At 42.4% G+C, this 21,286-nt stretch overlaps 1 protein-coding gene across 1 annotated transcript in view; it reads left to right on the plus strand.

Annotated features, from left to right (window-relative positions):
• Positions 1 to 3,704: 3,704 nt before the first annotated feature.
• Positions 3,705 to 21,286, plus strand: part of LOC128453128 (echinoderm microtubule-associated protein-like 6) — a 33,110-nt gene continuing 15,528 nt past the window's right edge. The window contains 7 exon segments of the mRNA XM_053435842.1: positions 3,705 to 5,313; positions 15,112 to 15,271; positions 17,001 to 17,099; positions 17,223 to 17,291; positions 17,603 to 17,788; positions 17,946 to 18,081; positions 21,232 to 21,286. The exon segment at positions 21,232 to 21,286 is cut by the window's right edge and continues 19 nt beyond it. Coding sequence (XP_053291817.1) covers positions 5,117 to 5,313; positions 15,112 to 15,271; positions 17,001 to 17,099; positions 17,223 to 17,291; positions 17,603 to 17,788; positions 17,946 to 18,081; positions 21,232 to 21,286 — 902 coding nt within the window. The 5' untranslated portion in view covers positions 3,705 to 5,116.

The following is a 21,286-nucleotide window of genomic DNA, read 5'->3' on the forward strand; positions in this document are numbered from 1 at the left end:
CCTATTATTATTATTACTACTAATAAGATCTACCAACCATAATAAGCTTCATTTTGAGTATAACTTTCTTTACCTGAATACTTTTATTGAATGAAGGAGCCGTCGAGTCGGAGTCGTCCAACTCGACGGGAACAAATAACTAAGACCAGTGAGAATGTTGAACTCATCCAGTTAGTTTCTTTTCTACTCTTTTCTTCTTCTCTTGTTTTTGTTTTCTCATCACGTTCTTTCTGTTCCACAGTTAAGAAAGTGTCTAAGGTTTATTTAGTCTGACAAGTATGGAGACGTAGATGTTCTATAAAAACAAAATAACTTTTAAGCGTTGCTGTTAAGTGGGCGGGTTGATTCTTTTAAATAAAATTAAAAAAGCATTTACTGGAAGTGAGTAGTGTTGCAGAATAATGGTCGCTTGCTTGTTGGCTTCAGCATCTCGATTGGAAGATTTCGGGCTTTGACCTCGAGAGGAGGCACGACGAGTTACTTGATTGTCTACGGAGGATTTTTAATGACCATGTTAAAAGAAGAAATCAGCTCTGGTGATAATATGAGAGAAAGAAATCAAACTTAAGGGACTGACCTGCAACACACCGAATGAAAAAGAGGGGGTTAGGGTTAACTTAGTCAAGTTAATGTACTTTATTCTCATAAAATAATAATATACAACTTTATTATGACCTTTTCTTCAAACCTCTGATTATTTGGTCCTAATATTCTGTCGCAGGGTTGAGACTGGAGAGAGTGAACGAACGAATTTGTAAAAACGACTTTTATTCTGAAACCATAAGATGTGATTAGCTTCCTTTTGTATATTTTCTTAGATGTTCCTGCTTTGGCCTCCAGGTGGCGTATTCTCCAGCCCCATTCAGAAACCAAGTTTAAACTGCGACCAAACTCTTCTCTTAAAACCAGTTTGATTAAAGCTTGAAATTGTCTCAGACTCACGATTTTAATTTTGTCCTTAATTAGCCTCCGTACATCCCAGGAGACAGGTGGGTATGCTTGTTTCATACACAGCTGGTGGAGGAGTTGGTTGGGTGGAGTCAAGTAACTGCTCGTCTCTTCACTCGGGGATCAGACCCTGAAATGCTTCCTGGTTTTTTATTGTTTTTTTTGTTTTTTTTGCTTCTTTCTGCTGATTTTATGAATATAGTGTGCATTCCTCTGTCACTGTAACCATAGTAACAAGATATTTCTTCATATTGCACAATCAATGATGCCACGATGGGTAGTGGGCGGGTGGTTGGGAGGGGGTGGGCGGGGCGGGCAGGGCTTTGTAGGTGAGGTAGTAAGTGTGTGTGATGTTGACCACCAGGGGTCACTGCTAGTTGGATCTGCACCTGTAGACTTATCCCCATCTCTGTTACATACGTGCAAAAAGCCATTAAAATGCTTTTAAAATGAACATAATGACTCTTTCATTTATTATGTGTGTGTGTGTGAAGTTCATACATGATTATATCAGATCCCTGAATCAAATACCTCATTTACTGAAATGTTTCTGGTATTTGGAATATCAGATTTCATCCACTGGTCAGTGTGGAGGAGGGTGAAGTTGTTACACGGTTCTGTGAAGGCATCACTGTGAGGAAAAGAGAATGTTTTTTTAATTTAATAAAAATTCCCTGCAACCTTCATATCATTAGTTTGATAAGAAGTAGCTTAAATGACAGGATTACACAGCAACCAGCCACCAGGGGGCGATCGAGACATGTTGGCTTCACTTTGTGAGCCGTCGTGTCATCCATCTTTATTTACAGCCTGTGGCTTAAAGCTAATCAACGCTGACCTCTGGTGGACGGAAAGAAAATTTTCATTTACTCTAGAGATCCTTGTGTGTGTGTGTGTGTGTGTGTGTGTGTGTGACTTTAGCAGAGTAAATCATTTTTATCACAGTGGAAAAACTCATTAAAGTCAAACTGATGCCTGAAATCACAACAGTTACATTATTAATGAGGATAAAAACAGCTGTGATCCTCAGTATGAAACCACTGCACTCAACCATCCGAGTGTGTGACTGTGACTCGTCAATTGTGTAACCTTCAGGCCTTAGGTGGTTTTCACTATATCTACATGTACACTGTGTTTAGGAATCTCAAGCTACAGCTGGTCAGCTATCAAATTCACAAGCTTATTTCCAAATCTATGCTTCAGGGTTTTATAGATGTTTTTAGGTCTAAATAAAGTTTTGACAGAGTTTATATAAAGTGATGAAAGCATCTACAAGAGTAAAATACTGCAGAAGCAGATATTTATGATTGAATATCAGTTTTCTGTCAAATGAAATATCTCATTATACTGTGTAAGTAGGACAGTGAGGTACTTTTACCTCGTTTGTTTTGGTTGTTTTTTCTTCAGTAGAACATCAGATTGCTTCTTATACCTCTGGGTTAAAAGGTCTTCTTCTTCTTCTTCTTCTTCTACTTCTTCTACTTCTGAATTGCTCCAAACACTATTTCTCAAACATCAGAGACTGAAGATGGTGAATTTGCATTTTAATTGCATTTAGTTGGAGCTGAAATGATTCGTCAGTTGATACATTTTATAAAGTACATAAAACTGGCTTGAATCTTTATATTTGTATTTACTTTAATGAAACTACCTCTTCCTCTCCTGACTTCAGCACCGCGGAAAGCTCCTCCATCACTGCTGCTGCTGGTACTTGTAGTTTTTTATCACTTCCTGGTGAAAACACAAGAACAACAGTAAACTAGGAAATAAAAACACAAAATCCCACAAACCTTTGCGGCCGTGCGCGCGCTCTCGTGCGTCGTGGTTACCTCCCGAGTGCGAGCTGTGACAAACAACCACAATAAGAGCGGATGTGGGGAGATGAAACCTTCAAAATAAATGACGTGATTTTCTGGCTCAATATATTATTATTTTAATGATGAGTTTGAATTAAACTCATCACACAGTGTTTCAGGATGTTGAAGTTAAAGGTTTTTAAAGATCTCGACTGGACTAATTGATAAACAATGAAATATTTACGCTAAGTCAAAATACCAATTCAGTGATTGTTAAACTGTCACATATTTCATTACCTCCGTCAAGGAGCTTATGTTTTCACCAGTCAGTTTGTTTGTTGGTTTGTAATAAAATCTATAAAAAGTACTGAACAGATTTAGACGAAACATGGTAGAACGGTACGGTTTGTGTCGGGAAATAACACATACAATTTTTGTCTGGATCCATAGGAGGTGGAACCAGGAATTTTTAATTTCTATCTTTAACATTGTGAGATGTTGTGAGATGAGTTTTCACAATTTTTCCAGAGAATAATTCATGGATCCTGATACTCAACAATCAGACATATTACAAGGAATGACTCTGATATCTGAGTGATCCTATTGATAAGATTAGATTATTTTTACATTTTACAGCTGTTTAATTCCTTTTATTCCGGCCCCTCAGAGGGGTCACCAGATGAATCCGAGCTGCCGTCAGGTGCAGTGGGAACACCTTACTATGTAAAGAGCTCTGAAATAATGTTGTGATTTGAATCTGAAATTAATTGAACATTTAGTTAGATTCTAAACCTCAGCTTCCTCCTGGTTGGGCCCTTTTCAATCCCTCTCACTCAGAGGGCTTTTATTTTGTAGGGGTCGTCAGTGGAAACAGTGTGTGGTGATGTCTCTTTGCTTCTCTTGATGTTTCTGCTTCTCAGCCCGAAAACCAGCAAGAAAACACCACAGTGAAGAGACTCTGCGTCCAGGGAGGGTCTCCATTCGGGTCTGCAGTCCGGTGTCCTGTCAGCTGAGTCTGTCTGTCTGTCTGTCTGTCTGTCTGTCTGTCTGTGGTCAGAGGGACAGCGGGAGGATGCTCTCCTCCCACCGGGATTCGGGACTCTCCTCACTCGTCATCCGGCCGGGATGCTGCGGTCTGAGCCCGGGGCTTCTCCCCTCCTCTGCCCGCTGAAGTTGGATCATCTGCGGGGATTAAACCTCGGTTTCTGTCGCTCCCTCTCTGGATCTGTCCGAGCGTCTCCCAGGAGGAAATAATCCGCCCTGTTTTTTAATTTTTTATTCTGTGATCATTTTACATCACGTCCCTGTGACTCTGGTGGATTTTTTTTACTCACGCACAGATTTGTGAATGGGTCCGTGAGCCGCCGTGCGTTGAGGGATGATGTGAGCGCACAGGAGAAAAAAGAGAAAGCTCCCGTACTGTAGTAACCATGGCTGGTCCCGAGGTCGAGGATTAGTGTCAGGAGGGATTATTTTCCTCCAGGAGCAGAATCCTCCATCAGTTCGCTGTGTCTCTGCCTCTTTGGTTCCTGGACACGAGGAGAAGTTCTCCACACGCGTTTCAGTCTTTTCTTTATTTCTGTCTCTGCATAATTTTTATTTCATTTTCTGAAAACTGAGGATAGAAATATTGTCTGGTTTTGTAGGTGGCGTGAAGCAGAGAGTGTTCCAGGCTGATGGAAGTTGGTCTCATGTTATGAATAATTAATATTTTATAGGATTGAAGCTGTAACTTCACCATAGAGGACAATAAAAATACTCTTAGTCCCTTGAGGAACATTAAATTAGACTCAAACCGCAGTAGAGTCATAAAGCGTTGTGTCAGCAGAAACAACTGTTAAATTATTATTATTCATCTGCAGCTCTGAGGTGAACAGTGACAGAGGATTATGGAAATATGGAAATATTACAGAGACACGATAAGTGTGCAAGAAGTTTATTCGTTGTAAAGCTTCAGACGATGCTTCCGATTAAATGAGGAAACATAAGGTCCTCAGGTTACAGCAGAATTATACATATATATAAATATATTGAGATCATTATAAACTCTTTCCATCTTGTTGGTTTGAGTTTGTCCTCTGGGGAAAAAGCATCGACACAAAGGAAAAGAAGAATGAAGAGAGGAGGATCATCTACATTTTCACTCATTAACCTTTAACAGACATGACATTAAATACATGATTTAAACAAACGTTTTAAACATGGAAATAACCAGAATAATCTGAAGAGAAGCTCCAACACTCATCAGGTTATCTGCACAAGTGAAAGATCAGTGACCTGATCAGAACCCTGTTCTTCTGGAGGATCTTGGACTCAAAGGAAGCATCAGGATCGATCTGGAGAACACGGTGTGGACCCTCAGATGAGTGACCATGTCGGACCGGAGCGCCCCGGGCTGCCGGCTCAGGCTGGACTGGGTCTATGGGTACCGGGGCCACCAGTGCCGCAATAACCTGTACTACACGGCCGGGAAGGAGGTGGTGTACTTCGTGGCCGGGGTCGGCGTGGTTTACAACACCAGAGAGCACAGCCAGAGGTTTTACCTGGGACACAACGATGACATCATCAGGTAGGACTGCCGCCACACCTGGATCCTTGAGTTCAATCTATGTTCTGGTGAAAGAAATACTTAAAATGTCATAACTTATGTGACAGTTCAGATACACATTGCACATTGCATCTCTTATAGGATGATAATTTCTCAAGCGTGTTATAAGGAGTGGAGCTAAAACTGTGAGGAAACAGGAGGAAGGTTCTTCTAACGAGAATCTGAGCATTAACCGTTGACATCTCTCTACAGTGCTGATGGATTTGGTCCTGGTTGTGGCACCAATAGTCAGATGGAGGTTCAGGATCTCACCGTGGATCATAGCAGGGATAAAACGCAACAGAACTATAAATGTGGACGTTTGTGGAGAAACTGATTCGTCACATGGTTCCGTCTCCAAAAATGTGAGGCTCCTGTCACTTTTAAATCATCGTTGAGTTGAAAAACATGACTTTCAACTCTGATTACTGGTTTTCATTATAATTATCTGCATCTTATTTACATTTATCTTAATGTTAGTGATAAAGTTTTGCCTCGAACCTCAGTGAAGCTCATTTGCTTCAGATCCAGTGCAGGTTAGTGAACAGTTTCCACAGAGAAACACGTCTGGGCATTATCTTCAAACGTCATCATTTTGAAAACTGAGCTTGGGAGAAATGTTAATTATTTACCGATTTAAACCACAGTGATTTAATTATAGATTTGATAGTTTTTTTTTGTATATATGCAAGATGAACTATGTTTCTATGAAACCTGGAAACTCACTAGAAACCCTGCAGCGCAACTTGTGGATCTGCATGAACTAATTAAACAAAATTTCAGAGCATAAAACTAAAAAAAAACACCCAACACCTGTAATCTTGGATTATCGTATTATTATAAAATACAGATTCTGTTTCCCAATCAGGAACAACGCTGAATAGGTTCTCACTTAAAGAATCAGAGAACCACTCAGCTTTTGATCGTTTTAGCCTCTTTTAGCTCAGAGTTTTTGCAGCACAACTTTACTTTGTGTTTCCTGCAGTAAACAGCAGCTGTTGAACACAGTGGGGCAATTAGTAGCTGAAGTGGTGGAGACCAAACCCAGAGATACAAGAGAGGCCACACTGGACTTAGTGCTTTTTCAGTTAAAATCCAAAAATAACTTTTAGCAGTTGTTGTCGTCGCAGAAGCAAAAGAAGAAAGAGGGATTTCCTGTGTTGACAAGAGGAAATTAGAGCAAATAGAGGAGGAGGTCCCTCATTCATTATTACATGCTAACACACATGCTAACACGCTCAAACACACACACACCTAGCATATTCCCCAACACTAAACAGCCCATGAGTCATCAGAGCAGCTTGTTTGGACAGTTTATACATCAGGCCAGTCAGCTGCAGCCTGCGGTACCGAGTGTGTGTATGTGTGTGTGTGTGTTTGTCTGTGAGAATGTGCGTGTGCGTGTGTGTGTGTGTGTGTGAGGCACTAATTGAAAAGCTGGATGCTGCCTCAGCCGCTCGTGCTCTGATAGAAGTGTTAAATTTGTGTTTGTGCCAGATTATCCCTCACGGCCGACTGCGGGTTCCCAGCTGCATCTGGACGAGCCAAATTCATTATGCATAGTTCTCTAACTTCTATAGATTCATATAAACTGTTGATTCTCTGCTGAATCCACCTGATGTCAGCTAGGTAGATGCTGATGTGTAGCTTTACGTGTTACCATACAGCAGCTGAGATAAATCCTAGCCCCTATGAAACCTCGTCTTCTAAGGATGACCAAAGAATGTCATCAGGATTCATGAACATCTTCTGTAGGAAATCTGTAAAAATATCACAAAACATCTCATAATTTTAAAGAAAGTCCTGATACGCCTCAATCTGCCTTCACTTAGTTCTTTCTTCATCAAATCCTTTTGATAGTTTTTGCGTAATCCTGCTGACAAACAGAAAAAACTTTACAGACAGGGGTGAAAACCAAATATACCATCTTGACTCTGATTTCATTTCCCAACTTGTGATGGTATATGTTTGTTTTTTCCCGTGCACAGCTCAGGTCGGCCATCTTTCAAATGGTCGTCTGTTCTCAGTGAAAGAGACACAGCATCTGAACAGACTTTGTATCAGTGGTGTCAGCACCGTTAGCACTGTTAGCACTGTTAGCACTGTTAGCACCGTCTGCAGGAAACATCAGCGTCACTGGTCCAGTCTGATGCAGTCAGAAGCCTTTTCATCACCACTGGCACCAGCGTCACCACGGAAAATCTGCCAACGCACCATTACACTGTGATGGATGGTGATGACTTGTGGTCCCGGGTGGGGCAAATAGAAAAACCTCAGCCAGAACAGTTTAATACTCGAACTCCTCCGGTCTCACTCACAGATTACATGAGTCTGTCTCCGATTCTGCTTTTTTAATTAGTGAAGAGTGTTTATGTGAATCTAAAGAGACCAGATTGTTTCATTCAAGCAGCCGCTGCTCCCAACGATTCATTACCTTGATTCAAAGTTTCATGTCTGTGGTGATCTGTCCCTAGGGCAGCAAAGTTCACAAGGTCAAAGGTCACAGCAATGCTAAAGAACTGCTTGACCTAGAGCTCACACACAGTTATCTACCATCAACTTGGGGACAGTCCTCGTGATTTATATTCTACTTTGTTTAAAAGATTAGAAACGGAATGATCCTATAAAATATGAATTTGTAGGATCAGAAATAAAACACTCAGTGAAGCTTGATATTGACTTTTCTTCCCCGTCAGCAGTTTTTCAGGTTTTAAATCAGTTGATGCCGCTCAGTGTGTTGAGAGCTCTGAATCACAACGGCTCTCTCTTCTTTCTCCGGGCCTGATGGATCACTTCAGTAATTGCAGGCTCCATGTTGACGCATTAAATCCATGTGTAGTTTCTTCTGAAGGGCGGAGAGTGGGACTGCCTTTTTCTTTCACTGGGCCTTTCAGAGCCGAGTCCTCCCGGGGGGCGATCGGCCTTTATGCTCGTCTTGCGGCGAAGCGTCGGGCTGCTGCTGAATTACGGCGATTATCATGGCAGCTGAAAAGAGCTCGAGTTTCCAGCTCACTTCAGATCTGTTCACTTTACTCTCTCTTCCACTCTCTTCAGTTTGTTGTTGACTTCGGTTGGAATCCTCTCCCTGCTCTCAGCGGCTCTTGGTCCTTCTTTACTTTAGGAAGACTGTGGTCAGAGTTGAACATCATTTCAACAAATAAAAATTCATGATGGAATCCAGATCATTTTAAATCCTCTTAAAACTTTGTGGTTTGGAGTAAAAAGAAGATTTGAAAGCTGAGGAGGAGTTGATGTTTTCACTTAGCCAAATTATGCAAAAACTCACAAAACTTGGCAAAAGATGCAAAGAGGGGTCAAGGTTGGAGAATAATTCATTTTGTTAATAAAAGAATGTACATACTGGAGGACTTATATTACACATGTATACTTCTATCTGTAGCTAGATTGAGTTTAAGGGACAGTTGGATTTTGGTTGAGGTATGAGTTCTACTGAGAGACATTCTAGTTGTAATTTGTGAATGGTTCAGAGGTGATGAATGAGGATGAACTGGGGCTGAAGGATGAGTTTTAGTTTGTATTTTTACTTCATCAATACACACCCTCTTTCTCTGTCTATCTCTCTCTCTTTTTCTGTCGTCCTCTGTCTCTTCTTTCTTTCCTTTTCCTGTCCCACTTCCTTCTGGTCGCCTGCAGGCAGAACCTGACCGACTAACACACACGCTCAGGAGGAAGTTAACCAAACGGCCTCATTACAGTTGTTGTGTTGTTTTGATGGTGTGTCTGCTCGACAGTGTTTAATGAACCAGGTCGGGATGAGTTGTCGTTCAGGTCAGTGACGGTTTCTATTTTCCACCAGCTTGTTTTTAAATGGACGTTTTTGTCTTTTAAAGTCTCCTCAGTTGTCTTTGTGTTACGGTGGAGAAGCATCAGAGCACATGGATTCTCTCGGCTCAGTGAAAAGCAGAATTTGTTTTCTGTCCACTCGCCAAAGACAAAGTTATGAAGTTTAGCGACGAGCTTTGTAGATGTCACATCTCCAGAGAAAAAACTGTGATCTCCCAGGTCACACATACGCAAACACACACGCAAACACACACACACACAAACAAAGCGTTGCTGTTGGTGTCTACAGCCGTAGAGAGTTGGTTGACATGCAGATCACCCAAGAGACACGACACTGTGGAAACATAGCACACACACATATTTACATACACACAACAAACACAGACCCATGCACACACACACAACTGTTTGTGTTTCCAGCAGCAGAGTTGGTTGACATGCAGTTCACCCATGAGACACAAGGCATATGCAACACACACACAAACACAAACACACACTGAGCTGCTCTGTAATGATTTCATTTTAAAGTTAGTAGTACTATTTACCAAATCCCATCATGTTTCATAATAATATTTATTTTCCAGTTTTCTCGTGACTCAGTTCATTTCTATGGGACCAACTTTATAAAAATTCAAAACCAGTTTATTTTTTATCACAGTTCGTGTTGAGTTGTTCACTGAAACGAGTGAAAACAATCTGTTGAGTTTCATTCGGCTTTTTTAATCTATTTTAAATGAAATGAACCCAAAGGACTGAACTTGTGTTAGTAAGAGACTGAAAGAGATTCATCACTGCACCAGAATCATGAAGCATGGAATTAGACTTTAGTACTGAAACAGGAATGAAGATATCTTCATAAAGATAGATAGATAGATAGATAGATAGATAGATAGATAGATAGATAGATAGATAGATAGATAGATACATACATAGATATATAGATAGATAGATAGATAGATAGATAGATAGATAGATAGATATATACATAGATACATAGATAGATACATAGATACATAGATACATAGATACATAGATACATAGATACATAGATAGATAGATCTAAATCCAGAGTGTGGGTCACTGCTGGTTGAGGGAGTGTTGAACTTTACGCATCGATTAACACTGAGAGTAGAGAGGCTCGGACCTGCAGGCTCTGCAGGCTCTTCATCATCATCTTCATCATCATCTTCATCCTCGGCGAATACCAAACCAGTTCTTCCAGAACGACTAATTACAGAGCTGAGGCTGACCAGCAGGGCCACCAGGGGCATGGAGTGTGTGTGTGTGTGTGTGTGTGTGTGTGTGTGTGTGTGTGTGTGTGTGTGTGTGTGTGTGTGCCTGAAGGAAAGGAGTCTTCTGGAGCGTAGCGTAGCTCATTTCCCTCTCACCGGGAGCTCATTGGCTAAGCTGTTGAAGGAGGGGGCTAGCATCATGTTGTCATCGCTGTAAGCATGTGGACTGGCAGCCGTGCGTGGCGGTCAGTGATGCATTGTCGTGTGCTGTTGTGCTTCGGGGCTGAAGGGTGTTGTGTGAGCAGAAGTCAAGAAAATGTTGCAGCGACTGTTGGAGCTTAATGTTGTTTTGACTCAGAAATCAGGATAAAGGCTGAAGTCACGCTGGTGTAACGGAAAACAGATCCAAGCAGTGTTGAGTTCATAAGACGTTTCATATCAGCTGGTCAGAACATAGACTGTGTTTAAACATGTACGACCTTCGGGGGTGTCCACACTCCTGTGTTTGTCCTCCATTACTGATTCTCTGTAGCTTCAGGAGAATCTCAACACTGATTGAGTTTTAAACATGAGTATTTTCACCCTCTGTGAGGGAAATTAGATCTTTGTTTGATGATGTTTTATTCAATCCTCGTTTCTTCAGTGAAGCTTCACTGAGAGCTGAGGTCTATTTCTCAGGATTACTCTGTAGCTCAGTGACAAACATTCCCCGCTGGTCTGATCTGCTGCCACTCAGCTGCTCTCCCGGAGCAGTCGAGGTCAAAGGCCTTGCTCGAGGGAACTTCAACGGTGGTAATGAAAAAAAGGGGCAGGAGCCTTTTCACTTTAGCTGCCAAGATCTATCCACTGGGGATCGATCGGTGACCTTGCGGTCAAAAGCTCACTTCTCCGACTTAATGGCAGCGAGGCCGAGAAGACGCTGCTGCTGACAACTTTTTCAAGGATGAGGACTAACTGGTCAGATTGGAAAATGCATGTAGGGTTAAAGTTTGAGCTTGAAGCTTGAATTGAGTCATTACATTACTGAGGACTTGTTCAGTTTCTCTCAAAGTTGCCGCAGAAAAGCAGAGGAATCAATTCCCTTGAAACCTAGTTTAATACAGATGCAGTGTGTTAATGGCAGCAGCGGGCAGCACAGGCCTGGTGGCTCTGAGGATTCACAGCTCAGTGGTCCTTATTAAGCTGATGACTAAGAAATGATCTGTCCAGCATCCCACCGCCAATCTGCCCCTCGGCCACACATGTTCCCACAATCTGCTGGCACTTGAACGCACTGAAACACACACTTTTCCTACACACGGATTTACTCAAACGCACACAAACCCCCTCTGGGTGTTATGTCACTCTTCAGCGCAATTCTGAAAAGGTTTGGAAACTGAATTTAAGCTACTTACAGTGAAGTGATAGGAATAAGGATAGAGCGAGAGACTGAACTCCTTATCGTGACTTTGAATGACGAGAAGATGGCGACTTTATTTCAGGAACATGTCGTCTCCTCGCAGGCATTAATGAGACGTCTTATCCACATGTCCCTGGAGGAAGCAGATATAAATAAATATTCCCACACGTTTCTCCACATGGTAGCTTCCATTGAGAAAAATCGCCAGAGAACATGAGAGTTTCCTCTTGAACGAACTGATTCCGAGCAGCATTCCTCGTCTCACTGAGCTAAACTGCTCGACGCATCATTTCCCTTAAAGCCACGAGCAGAATTGCTGCTGATGAAAGTGAAGCAGGACTTGTTCAAGTTTCCAGTTTCACGTCTTCTTCAATACGGCTGATGATCAGTAAATTATGGTCCCATTCTATTTCGTCTGTTTAGTCCAAAAGATGAAATGAAGGCAGAGTACGTGTTGACGTTGTGTGTTTGTAGAATAACTGTGAGAACCAACAGGAGCTTTGTCAGGTATATAAATATTATTTGAGTTCTCATTTACCTCTACATGGACGACAAGCTCTCACACACACATACACACACACACACACACACACACACAGACACACACACAAGCACACACACACACCAACACACCAACACACAAAGAGGAGGAGATCCTCTGGGCTATTTATAGAAGCTGCCCTGATTTCACCACCTGCTATAAATAAACGTCTGTTTTTCATGAAGCTGCCACTAAAAACAGAACGAGCCTCTTCAACCACAGCTCGGAGGTCAGAGGTCACAGTGGGTTGTTTCTGTGAATCTGTCCTGATGGTGGAAGATGCAGAAACAAAGACAGGAAAAGGTTGGAAGGAGAGAGGAGTGTGTTATGCAATGGAGGGAAACACACACACAAACACACACACAGTCACACACACACACACACACACGCACACACACACACACACACACACACACACACACACACACACACACACAACTAGAGTCAATTTATTATTCATTTGGCATTTTCAATATTCATTGGATGATGTGTTTTCATTCCAGTTTAATTGGCTCTATTAAATTGTGTGTGCGTGTGTGTGTCTGTCACATCTCCCTGCTGGCAGCAGCTGCAGCCTCCCGTTGCCTCTTCGCTCTCAGACGGGTTTTGATCTGCATCAACAGACGCTGTTGTTCATTCGCTTTTCACAGTTTTAGGGAAAGTGACTGAATTATAGACAAGAAGACGCAGCTTCAGTTTCAGGGGACAACTCAGTTCGTTTAGTTGAGATGTCTGAACTGTCGGCCCAACAGAAACGTTCAGCGTTTAAACTTCCTGTACTTTGTCATCTAAAAGAATAACTTATTTAAATAACACCTTATTAACAGAAGCATTTTTACAAATATAAAATACAATGTATAAAGAATATATTGTATTTAATCAGAAATGGTTCCATCTCCACCTGCTGATGTGTGTGTGTGTTTGTCTCTGCAGGTAAATCATCTATAAATCACACTGTTGGCTCAGAGAGCAGATCTGTTTTTAGAAGGCAGTGAAATCACTGTGGCTTCTATAAATAACAGAGAGGGAATCCGTGTGTGTGTGTGTGTGTGTGTGTGTCAGAGAGAGAGAGAGAGAGAGAGAGAGAGACCTCTGACTAGTGTGTTTTCAACAAACGGAGAGAAGATACAGAAAGTTGAATGAAATACTCAAAAGGAAAATTGGAGAATTAAAAAAAATAGTCCAAAAAGAGAAGAGAAATGAGAAAAAGAGAAGAATAAGGACCGAGGTTTAAAGAGGAATATAACTAATCTATAATACCTAAAGCGTTTTTGTAGGAAATCATAAACTGTAAACAAAGATGGACGATGCATTTCCACATCCACTGTGTCTTCCTATGAATTATCTGAACTGTGTCGGCTCCATATTCTAATTTGTCCTGTCACAGTTTCCTAATGAAGAAAAACATTTCTTACACTTCTCATGATAACATAAGAGTTTTCTAACTTGGTGTTTTGCTCCGTCGCTGTATTATTATTATTATCATACAGCTGTCTGCACTTTGCCATGTGCTCCATCACGTGCTTGTGCAATCCTTCTATAAGTTGTTTCCGTCCACGCAGATGATCAAACCTCTCAGTTTCAGCTGAAGTTGTGTAATCAATGCAGTTGTCGGTCTTACGCAAGAACTTGTGTGTCTCTGGAATCTATTGAATGCGAGAGCGACCATCGTGGGCGACCACGTGCACCCCCGCTATCACCATAGGTTGAATTATATCTGTGGGAGAGTGAGAGAAGTGGATCAGACCATTTATTAGAATGGGTTCTCCCTTGGGCCCAACCCACCCCTTCATAAAATATCATGGAAATGGGTTCAGCAGTTTTTGCCGGTTCCTGCTAACGAACAAACAAACAAATAAACAAACACAGACGAAAATATAATCATAATCAATTAAAGCATGTATGATTAATAAGGCACAAAGAGAATGAGCCAGGTGTGTGAGGTGTGTGTGTGTGTTGTACTGTGTGACCTTGACTCCACGGTTGTTTAGCTCAGTCCTCGGCTCCCGTGCCCTTGGCGAGGTGGTCGTCATGGCAACCGCGGCAGCTTGCAGGCTCATTGGCTGCATGTCGAAGGGTGTGTGTCTGTGTGTGTGTGTGTGTGTGTGTATGTGTCTGTGTGCACGTAAGCAGACATCATCCCTGAGATCAATTGGGCTCTGTGCCTGACACACCTGTTCTATTTCTGTTCTATTTTATTCTTCATACACACACACACACGCACACACACACACACACACAAACACACACACACACACACAAAAACTCATACACATTCCTGTGACTTTTCGTATTTCCGTTCTTTCTGTGTCTCAGGATCTAAAATCATACAGGGACGTGTCACTCACTTAAGTAAGCGAGAGAATCCAAGGTCACACCGCAGTGACCCTACATGCATACGTGTCTGTGTGTGTGTGTGTGTGTGTGTGTGCGTGTGTGTATTGATAATGATGCCATTAAGAACTGAGTGTATTTATAGCTCTCTCTTTGTAAAGGAAAACACACACTGACCCTGTGAGGTGAGGGAGGAGAGGTTTATAAAAAGTGTTCTTTTATCAATTAAAGGCAGTTATTTAAGGAATATGTTGTTTTACTCTTATTTATTTATAGATTTGTTCTGTTTCATCCTCCTCACACGAGTTAACAGAAGAGAACGAACTGGCATCAGATCAACTAAATCAGATTTTCATTTAAAACCATATGACAAGATAAGTACGAAACATAAGCAGTGTTAAAATTGTTTGTTTAACAATCCCTCTCCCTTTCCTCTCCCTCTCCTCCCCCCCCCTCCTCCTCCCTCTCAGCCTGGCGTTGCACCCTGAGCGCTCCCTGGTGGCCACAGGTCAGGTGGGGAAGGATCCCTATGTGTGTGTGTGGGACTCCTTCACCGCCCAGACTGTGTCCCTGCTCCGTGACGGACACACGCACGGCATCGCCTGCCTCGCGTTCAGTGCTGACGGACAGGTGACACGCACACACACACACACACACACACACACACACACACACACACACACACACACACAGTGAGCATGATAAATGATGCATAATCTGATTCAGCGGGCAGACCTCTGTGTCACCGACAGATGGTTATTGTCATTAAAGGACACAGGCATCAACATAAAGGTCAGGGGAAGAATGGAGCTTCACACACACAAACACACACACACACACACAGCAGGACAAAAGAGGGTGGTGGACAGCAGGATGGTAATAATAGGATGATGAAGATGACGGTTATTCATCACTTTGGTTCCATAACTTCAATTACCTGTAACTACAGACTGTAAATAAAGATGGACGACACGTCTCCTCTTCCTCCCTCTATCCAGAAACGAAAGTAAAATGTCTCGGACACGAATGCTGCCATTTTGTGCTGGTGGTGTCATTCAGAGTCTCGACCAATCACAAGTCAGTCTTGGCTGTCAATCATTGCGTCTCAGCCTGTTTTTATATCATCAAAAAACGAATTAAACACAACTTATCAGAAACATGAACAAACATCGGTGTAATAAGATTAAGCTAAACTGACAAACACCATCTTTGACAAAGGTTTATGTAGCGTCTACTTTGCATTTCTAAACTTGGTCCATGTCCCAGCTGCTAACATGGAGGAGGCGGGGCTTATGACCTTTACCGCAGGCAGCCACCGGGGCCTTTGGGACACTTCACTTTGAGTAGACGTCATGTTTATGGTGTGCATTCGATTAAAGAGAGTTTATTGGACCAAACCCTCTGAGTCACTGTGACTCAACCTGTGTTTGGTGATGTTGACCCTGAGTCACAGCAGAGATTTACAATATTCACCAACAGCTTCTTCTCCCATCACTGGAAAGACGAGCATCAGTTATGGTTGTACTGGGCTGAATTACACTGCAGCTTCATTTCTGGACAGAGTGAGGATCTGTAGACACTTTGTCTCACACTGTAAATCTAAATCCTGTCCTGGGAAACCATGAGTTTAAATTCACTGAGCCACCATTTATTACTTTGTGATCATTTTCCTGCCTGATTTGTGTCAGGACCCAGAGAAGTGGACCTGAAGCTTCACAAAGTAACTTCATGAAAGATGCTGATGTTGCTGCGTCTGCAGTTTGAGCTTCTGGCCGGAATTTTATTCTGCAAAGACTTAACGACTCAGAGTAAATCAGAGTAAACACAGGATCAATAAATATAATCATAAATCTCACTTCTTAATAAATCAAGTGCTCTGGCTTTGGGTGCAAAAGATTTATTACTGAGTCAGAATATTCTTCCGAACCTGGAACGTTTTACAATCTCTGTTTCACCTCAGAGGAAGAGTTTTCCAAAAAAAGTTTTAACACGCCGGTTCCTTCATGGGCCTCGCACGCCACCGAGGTTCAGCTCAGATGACATGTGCTCATCTGTGGAGGATTTCTGTGAAGTTGGTCACTTACTGGCCGACGCCATCATCTCTCTGAAGAACAGTTCAGCTCTCGATGCTCAGGATGAAAGGAAGCGTTTGAAAGATGTGATGTTCAGGACATAACCTCTTTGCTGCAATTTGATTAGTTGGCAGAGGCGTTCAACCGTGAGGCCTCATTCTAGTTATTTATGTTTTTTATGACTTTTTCATCTCTCTCTCTCTCTCTCTCTCTCTCTCTCTCTCTCTCTCTCTCTCTCTCTCTCTCTCTCTCTCTCTCTCTCTCTCTCTCGCTCTCGCTCTGTGTAGCGGTTAGCCTCGATCGGCCTGGATGCCAAGAACACAGTGTGTATCTGGGAGTGGAAGCGAGGAAAGATCCTGGCTACAGCCACCGGACACTCGGACAGGGTGAGTGAGTGAGCGAGTGAGTGTGTGTATGTGTGTATGTGTGTTACACTGACTGTATGTGTGTGTCTGTGTGTGTTGCACTGACTGTATGTGTGTGCTTTATCATCTCTCCTGCCCCTCCAGATCTTCGACGTCTGCTGGGATCCGTTTCAACATCACCGTCTTGTGAGCTGCGGAGTCAAACACATCAAGGTAACACACAATGGACACACAAATGAACTCACACATGCAAACTCCCAAAGTCCATTTCACTTCAGAACGCTCCGAGCTTTAACTGCTCTTGTGAGTTTAAGATTAGACTGGTGACATCATCAATAGTTTGGATCAGTTCAGTTTCTGATTTTGAAACGTTTTGGGATGAACTCAGTTACCTTATCGATGGGTGTAAATGGTCTGAGTTTGCAGCTGAGGCTCATGGGTATTGTAGTATTTAGAGCCACCCACTAGCCTACGATATCAACTCAACGGCCTACTGAGCATTTTGACTTCTCTCTCTGCCATAGTTCTGGTCTCTGTGTGGAAACTCTCTCACCGCGAAGCGAGGGATTTTCGGGAAGACAGGCGACCTGCAGACCATCCTGTGTGTGGCGTCTGCTAAAGACGACCTCACGTACTCCGGGGCGCTCAACGGGGACATTTACGTCTGGAAGGGACTCAGCCTGATAAGAACCGTTCAGGCGGCTCACGGGGTGAGACTCAAACCTGCTGAAGGGGTCACGACACGGGAGAGCTATCACCAATACTGACATGTCTGTGAGAGACTAACACCGCTCCTGTGTGTGTGTGTGTATGTGTGTGTGTGTGTGTGTGTGTGTGTGTGAGTGTGTGTGTGTGTGTTTTTATCAGGCCGGAATCTTCAGCATGTATTTCTGTGAGGAGGGTTTCGCCACAGGAGGCAGAGACGGCTGCATCCGACTGTGGGATGTCGACTTTAAACCAATCACCAAGATCGACCTGCGAGAGGCGGAGCAAGGCTACAAAGGTACCGCCCCCAATCGGACGATGGCTCACCAGAGAAACACTAATATCACGTGTTATTTAAAAGCTTCATATTCATTTAGTAAACAACTCATGTTCACTAACAGTGTTTTCGTCTCATGTGGAAGAATTCAGGACATAGTTTCACTTCTAAACTATGAGGCACAATGAGGTTTTCAGAGACAGGTCGCAGATTGGAGGTGGAGATAAAAACCATTCATCCATTTTCTGGAGGACGGACAGAGAAGTGTGTCGGACAAAGACATGGACTTTAAAATCACCATCCGTGAAAAGACCTTTAGAAAAGCACAGACCTCTCCTGTTAATGAGAGCTGTGGCCTTTCAGTCTGCGTAACCTCTAACAGACTCTGACCTGCTGTTTAAACCTTAATGTCAATCCCTGTTAAAAGGCGGAAAACTCAACTTTTACACATCAATAGTACTCCTTTTCAAACTTGGAGAAATCAGTAGTTTAAGTTTTCTGATTTGAGAGTCTGAACCAAGATTCACGTGTTTGCTCCGTAGCTTCATTTGATCTGTTTAGTTTTGTTTTCAGGTTCAAGCAAGTGTCAGCGTTGTGTTGTCTGCCTGAAGAATTGTGATTTGTATCCATATTCAAGTCACATTTTTATGATATACCTTTAAGATCTTTTGGAGAAAAAGAATGAAAAGGAGATTAAAAGGTCATTTATAGAAATATTCTTTTGTCAGTCGAAGGTTTTGAAGACTCACTCTCCTTTTGAAAAAGTGCAGAGGAAGCTGGGGGTTGAATTATTCACCTTCTTTTGACGTCATCTGTCTGGATCGACCTGATTTTCATGTCTCTTTTCTGAAAAGTGCTTCTGGAGAAGTTTTAACAAGACAAGTGGAGCAGAGAAGTAAAAGTTTGTCATCTTGTGTCTTCACCTGGAGAAAGGAACTAGTCGAATTTTGTAAAATGGCGGAAAGGGTGAATGTTTGAACCAGTCTCTGCTAAATGTCACTCAGCAGCAGGAGATTTGTACCTTTGGGAGAAGAGGGGTGAACCCCCGCCTCTTTTATATTTCCCCTCGAGGAAGATTTCTGGGGAGAAAGTTAGAAGAGAAAAGATGAAATGAGGGAGGTAACATATTTATCTTCTCTGCTCCCAGCTGCAGTCTGGAGGTGGCGTCATTTTGGGGAAGTTAGAGATTTACCTTCTCAAAGTGTTTAAGTGCGCTGTTTAAATGGATGATTCCTATCATTTAATAAAAGTGTTTTCATAATAAGCATAAGAATTTTAAAGTTATGCCTTTAAACTGCTTCCTCCTGCTGTTCTACCCAGGCTGCTCACAAACCAACACATGCACAAGGTTGAAATAATAACCTCAGCAGAGTTAATAAAAAGATTCCCTTTGAGAAAATGACCATTATTAGATTTTCTCATGAAGTCACTCTCATGTTGTTGACTGATATTACTCCTCAGTAATCTTTGGAAGCTGAGAACTGATTGAGCAACACCAGGCAGAATATTAAAAAGCAGCGTGAGAACCATGTGTGTGGTTTCGAAGTGATTTATTGGTGTGAATTTTTCTCCTGGCTATTAGAATATTAGAAAACCTCCCCCCTCTTCTCTCACAGAAATGAACACTTATCCTGTGTTTATACAAAAATCCTCCAATTATTTCCAATTTGCTTCATAAACTCATGTAATATCAGGTTGTTTTCGGCTCGTGAGCCTCCAGGGACGAGTTCCTAACAAAGTTTCAGGAAACCTCACACGCTGAGTCATGGTATCAGCGACAGCAGACGCTCTAATTGGCGAGTGCCGTGCTGCTGAACCGCTCTGCTAATTAGGTTTTATATTCTCGGGGAACAGGAGTGTTTTAAAGCTGGAAGGTACCGAGAACAACTTGTGATTTTCATTATCACAACCAGCCTGACAGAGTTCAAATGTGATTTTCCTGCTCTCTCTCACTTTCTCTTTCATATCTGAACTAAGAACCTGCAGGTGAAGCTTAAAGGAGTGTGAGAATATCAGAATAACAGTGGTTATATTAAACATAAGGACTTTCTAATGGTTTCCTTTGAGTGTTATCAGACTCCACTGTTTTCAATCTCTGCAGAAATACAGACAGCAGTTCATGTGGTTCTTCAGCTGCCTTTAGACACATCTAGTGGGTGTCTTCCAAACATCTACTGCACACCAGAGAATTGTCATTTATTAAATCATTTTAAATACCTTTGAGACCAGAGACGGACCAGCCTTGGATGGCAACGCCCCCACATTCCTCAGGAAAAGGGAATCAAACCCGAAGTCTCGCGGAATATCCTTCAGTTTGGGGATCAGCTAAAGTATGTGAGCGTTCGTGAGTTAGCAAGAAACAAGAGCTGCAGACGAACAGTAAAACAAAAGACTTTTCTTTTCTTTTAAAGACAAAAACAGTGAGATGCTCGATGCTGAATCACAGCTCCTGTAACAATCAGTGGAGCTCAGGACAGTGGAGGTCAGTGTAAAGATTCACAGTGATATTTCAAGCTCATTACCTGAGTTAATGGATTTGAGACGCCTCCTCGTCAATACTCATCAATCGGATGCCGTCTGTCCACATCTCTATTTCCTGTTACCCTGTCTCCTTCTCTTTCTCCAGTCTTTTTACAGCTGGATTTGATCTCCTCCGATCGATAACTTCTTCTCTTCGTCTCTTTTCCTCCCTCCAGCTTCTTTTCTGCTCAGATTTTTGTCCCCCTTTTTCATCATGTGAATTATTTATGTCCCAACATTAACCTGGTGTTCCACCATGAGCCTCCAGAACATCTGCAGCGCTTCTTGTCGTGAATTGTGATAAAGAGCTGAGTGAACTCAACTCGAGGGAGTCTTCCAAAAATGTCCCCTCATTTTTTTCTAGTGATGCTAGTGATTCCAGCTTTCTGAAACTTCTCCCTTAGGTGTTAAACAACCTGGAGGACCATATAATCCCCTAAATGTCCACTAGAAATGTTTTGAAGGACAGAAAAACCTTCTAGAGGGTTTGCTACGACGTCGTCAATGACCTTTCAAACCTCCAAAAGATGCTAGAAACTCCTGGACGATCTCTAGAACCATCCAGAATCTCTGAAAAGACCAATTTGTAAAGTCTCTTGTTTTCCTGCCAAACTCAAACTGTTCTTTCTCCTCCTCCTCCTCCTCTTCCAGATCTGTCTATTCGCAGCGTCTGCTGGCGAGCCGACCGGATCCTGGCAGGAACGCA

Source organism: Pleuronectes platessa, chromosome 12 (assembly GCF_947347685.1).
Source record: "Pleuronectes platessa chromosome 12, fPlePla1.1, whole genome shotgun sequence".
Lineage (NCBI taxonomy): Eukaryota > Metazoa > Chordata > Actinopteri > Pleuronectiformes > Pleuronectidae > Pleuronectes > Pleuronectes platessa.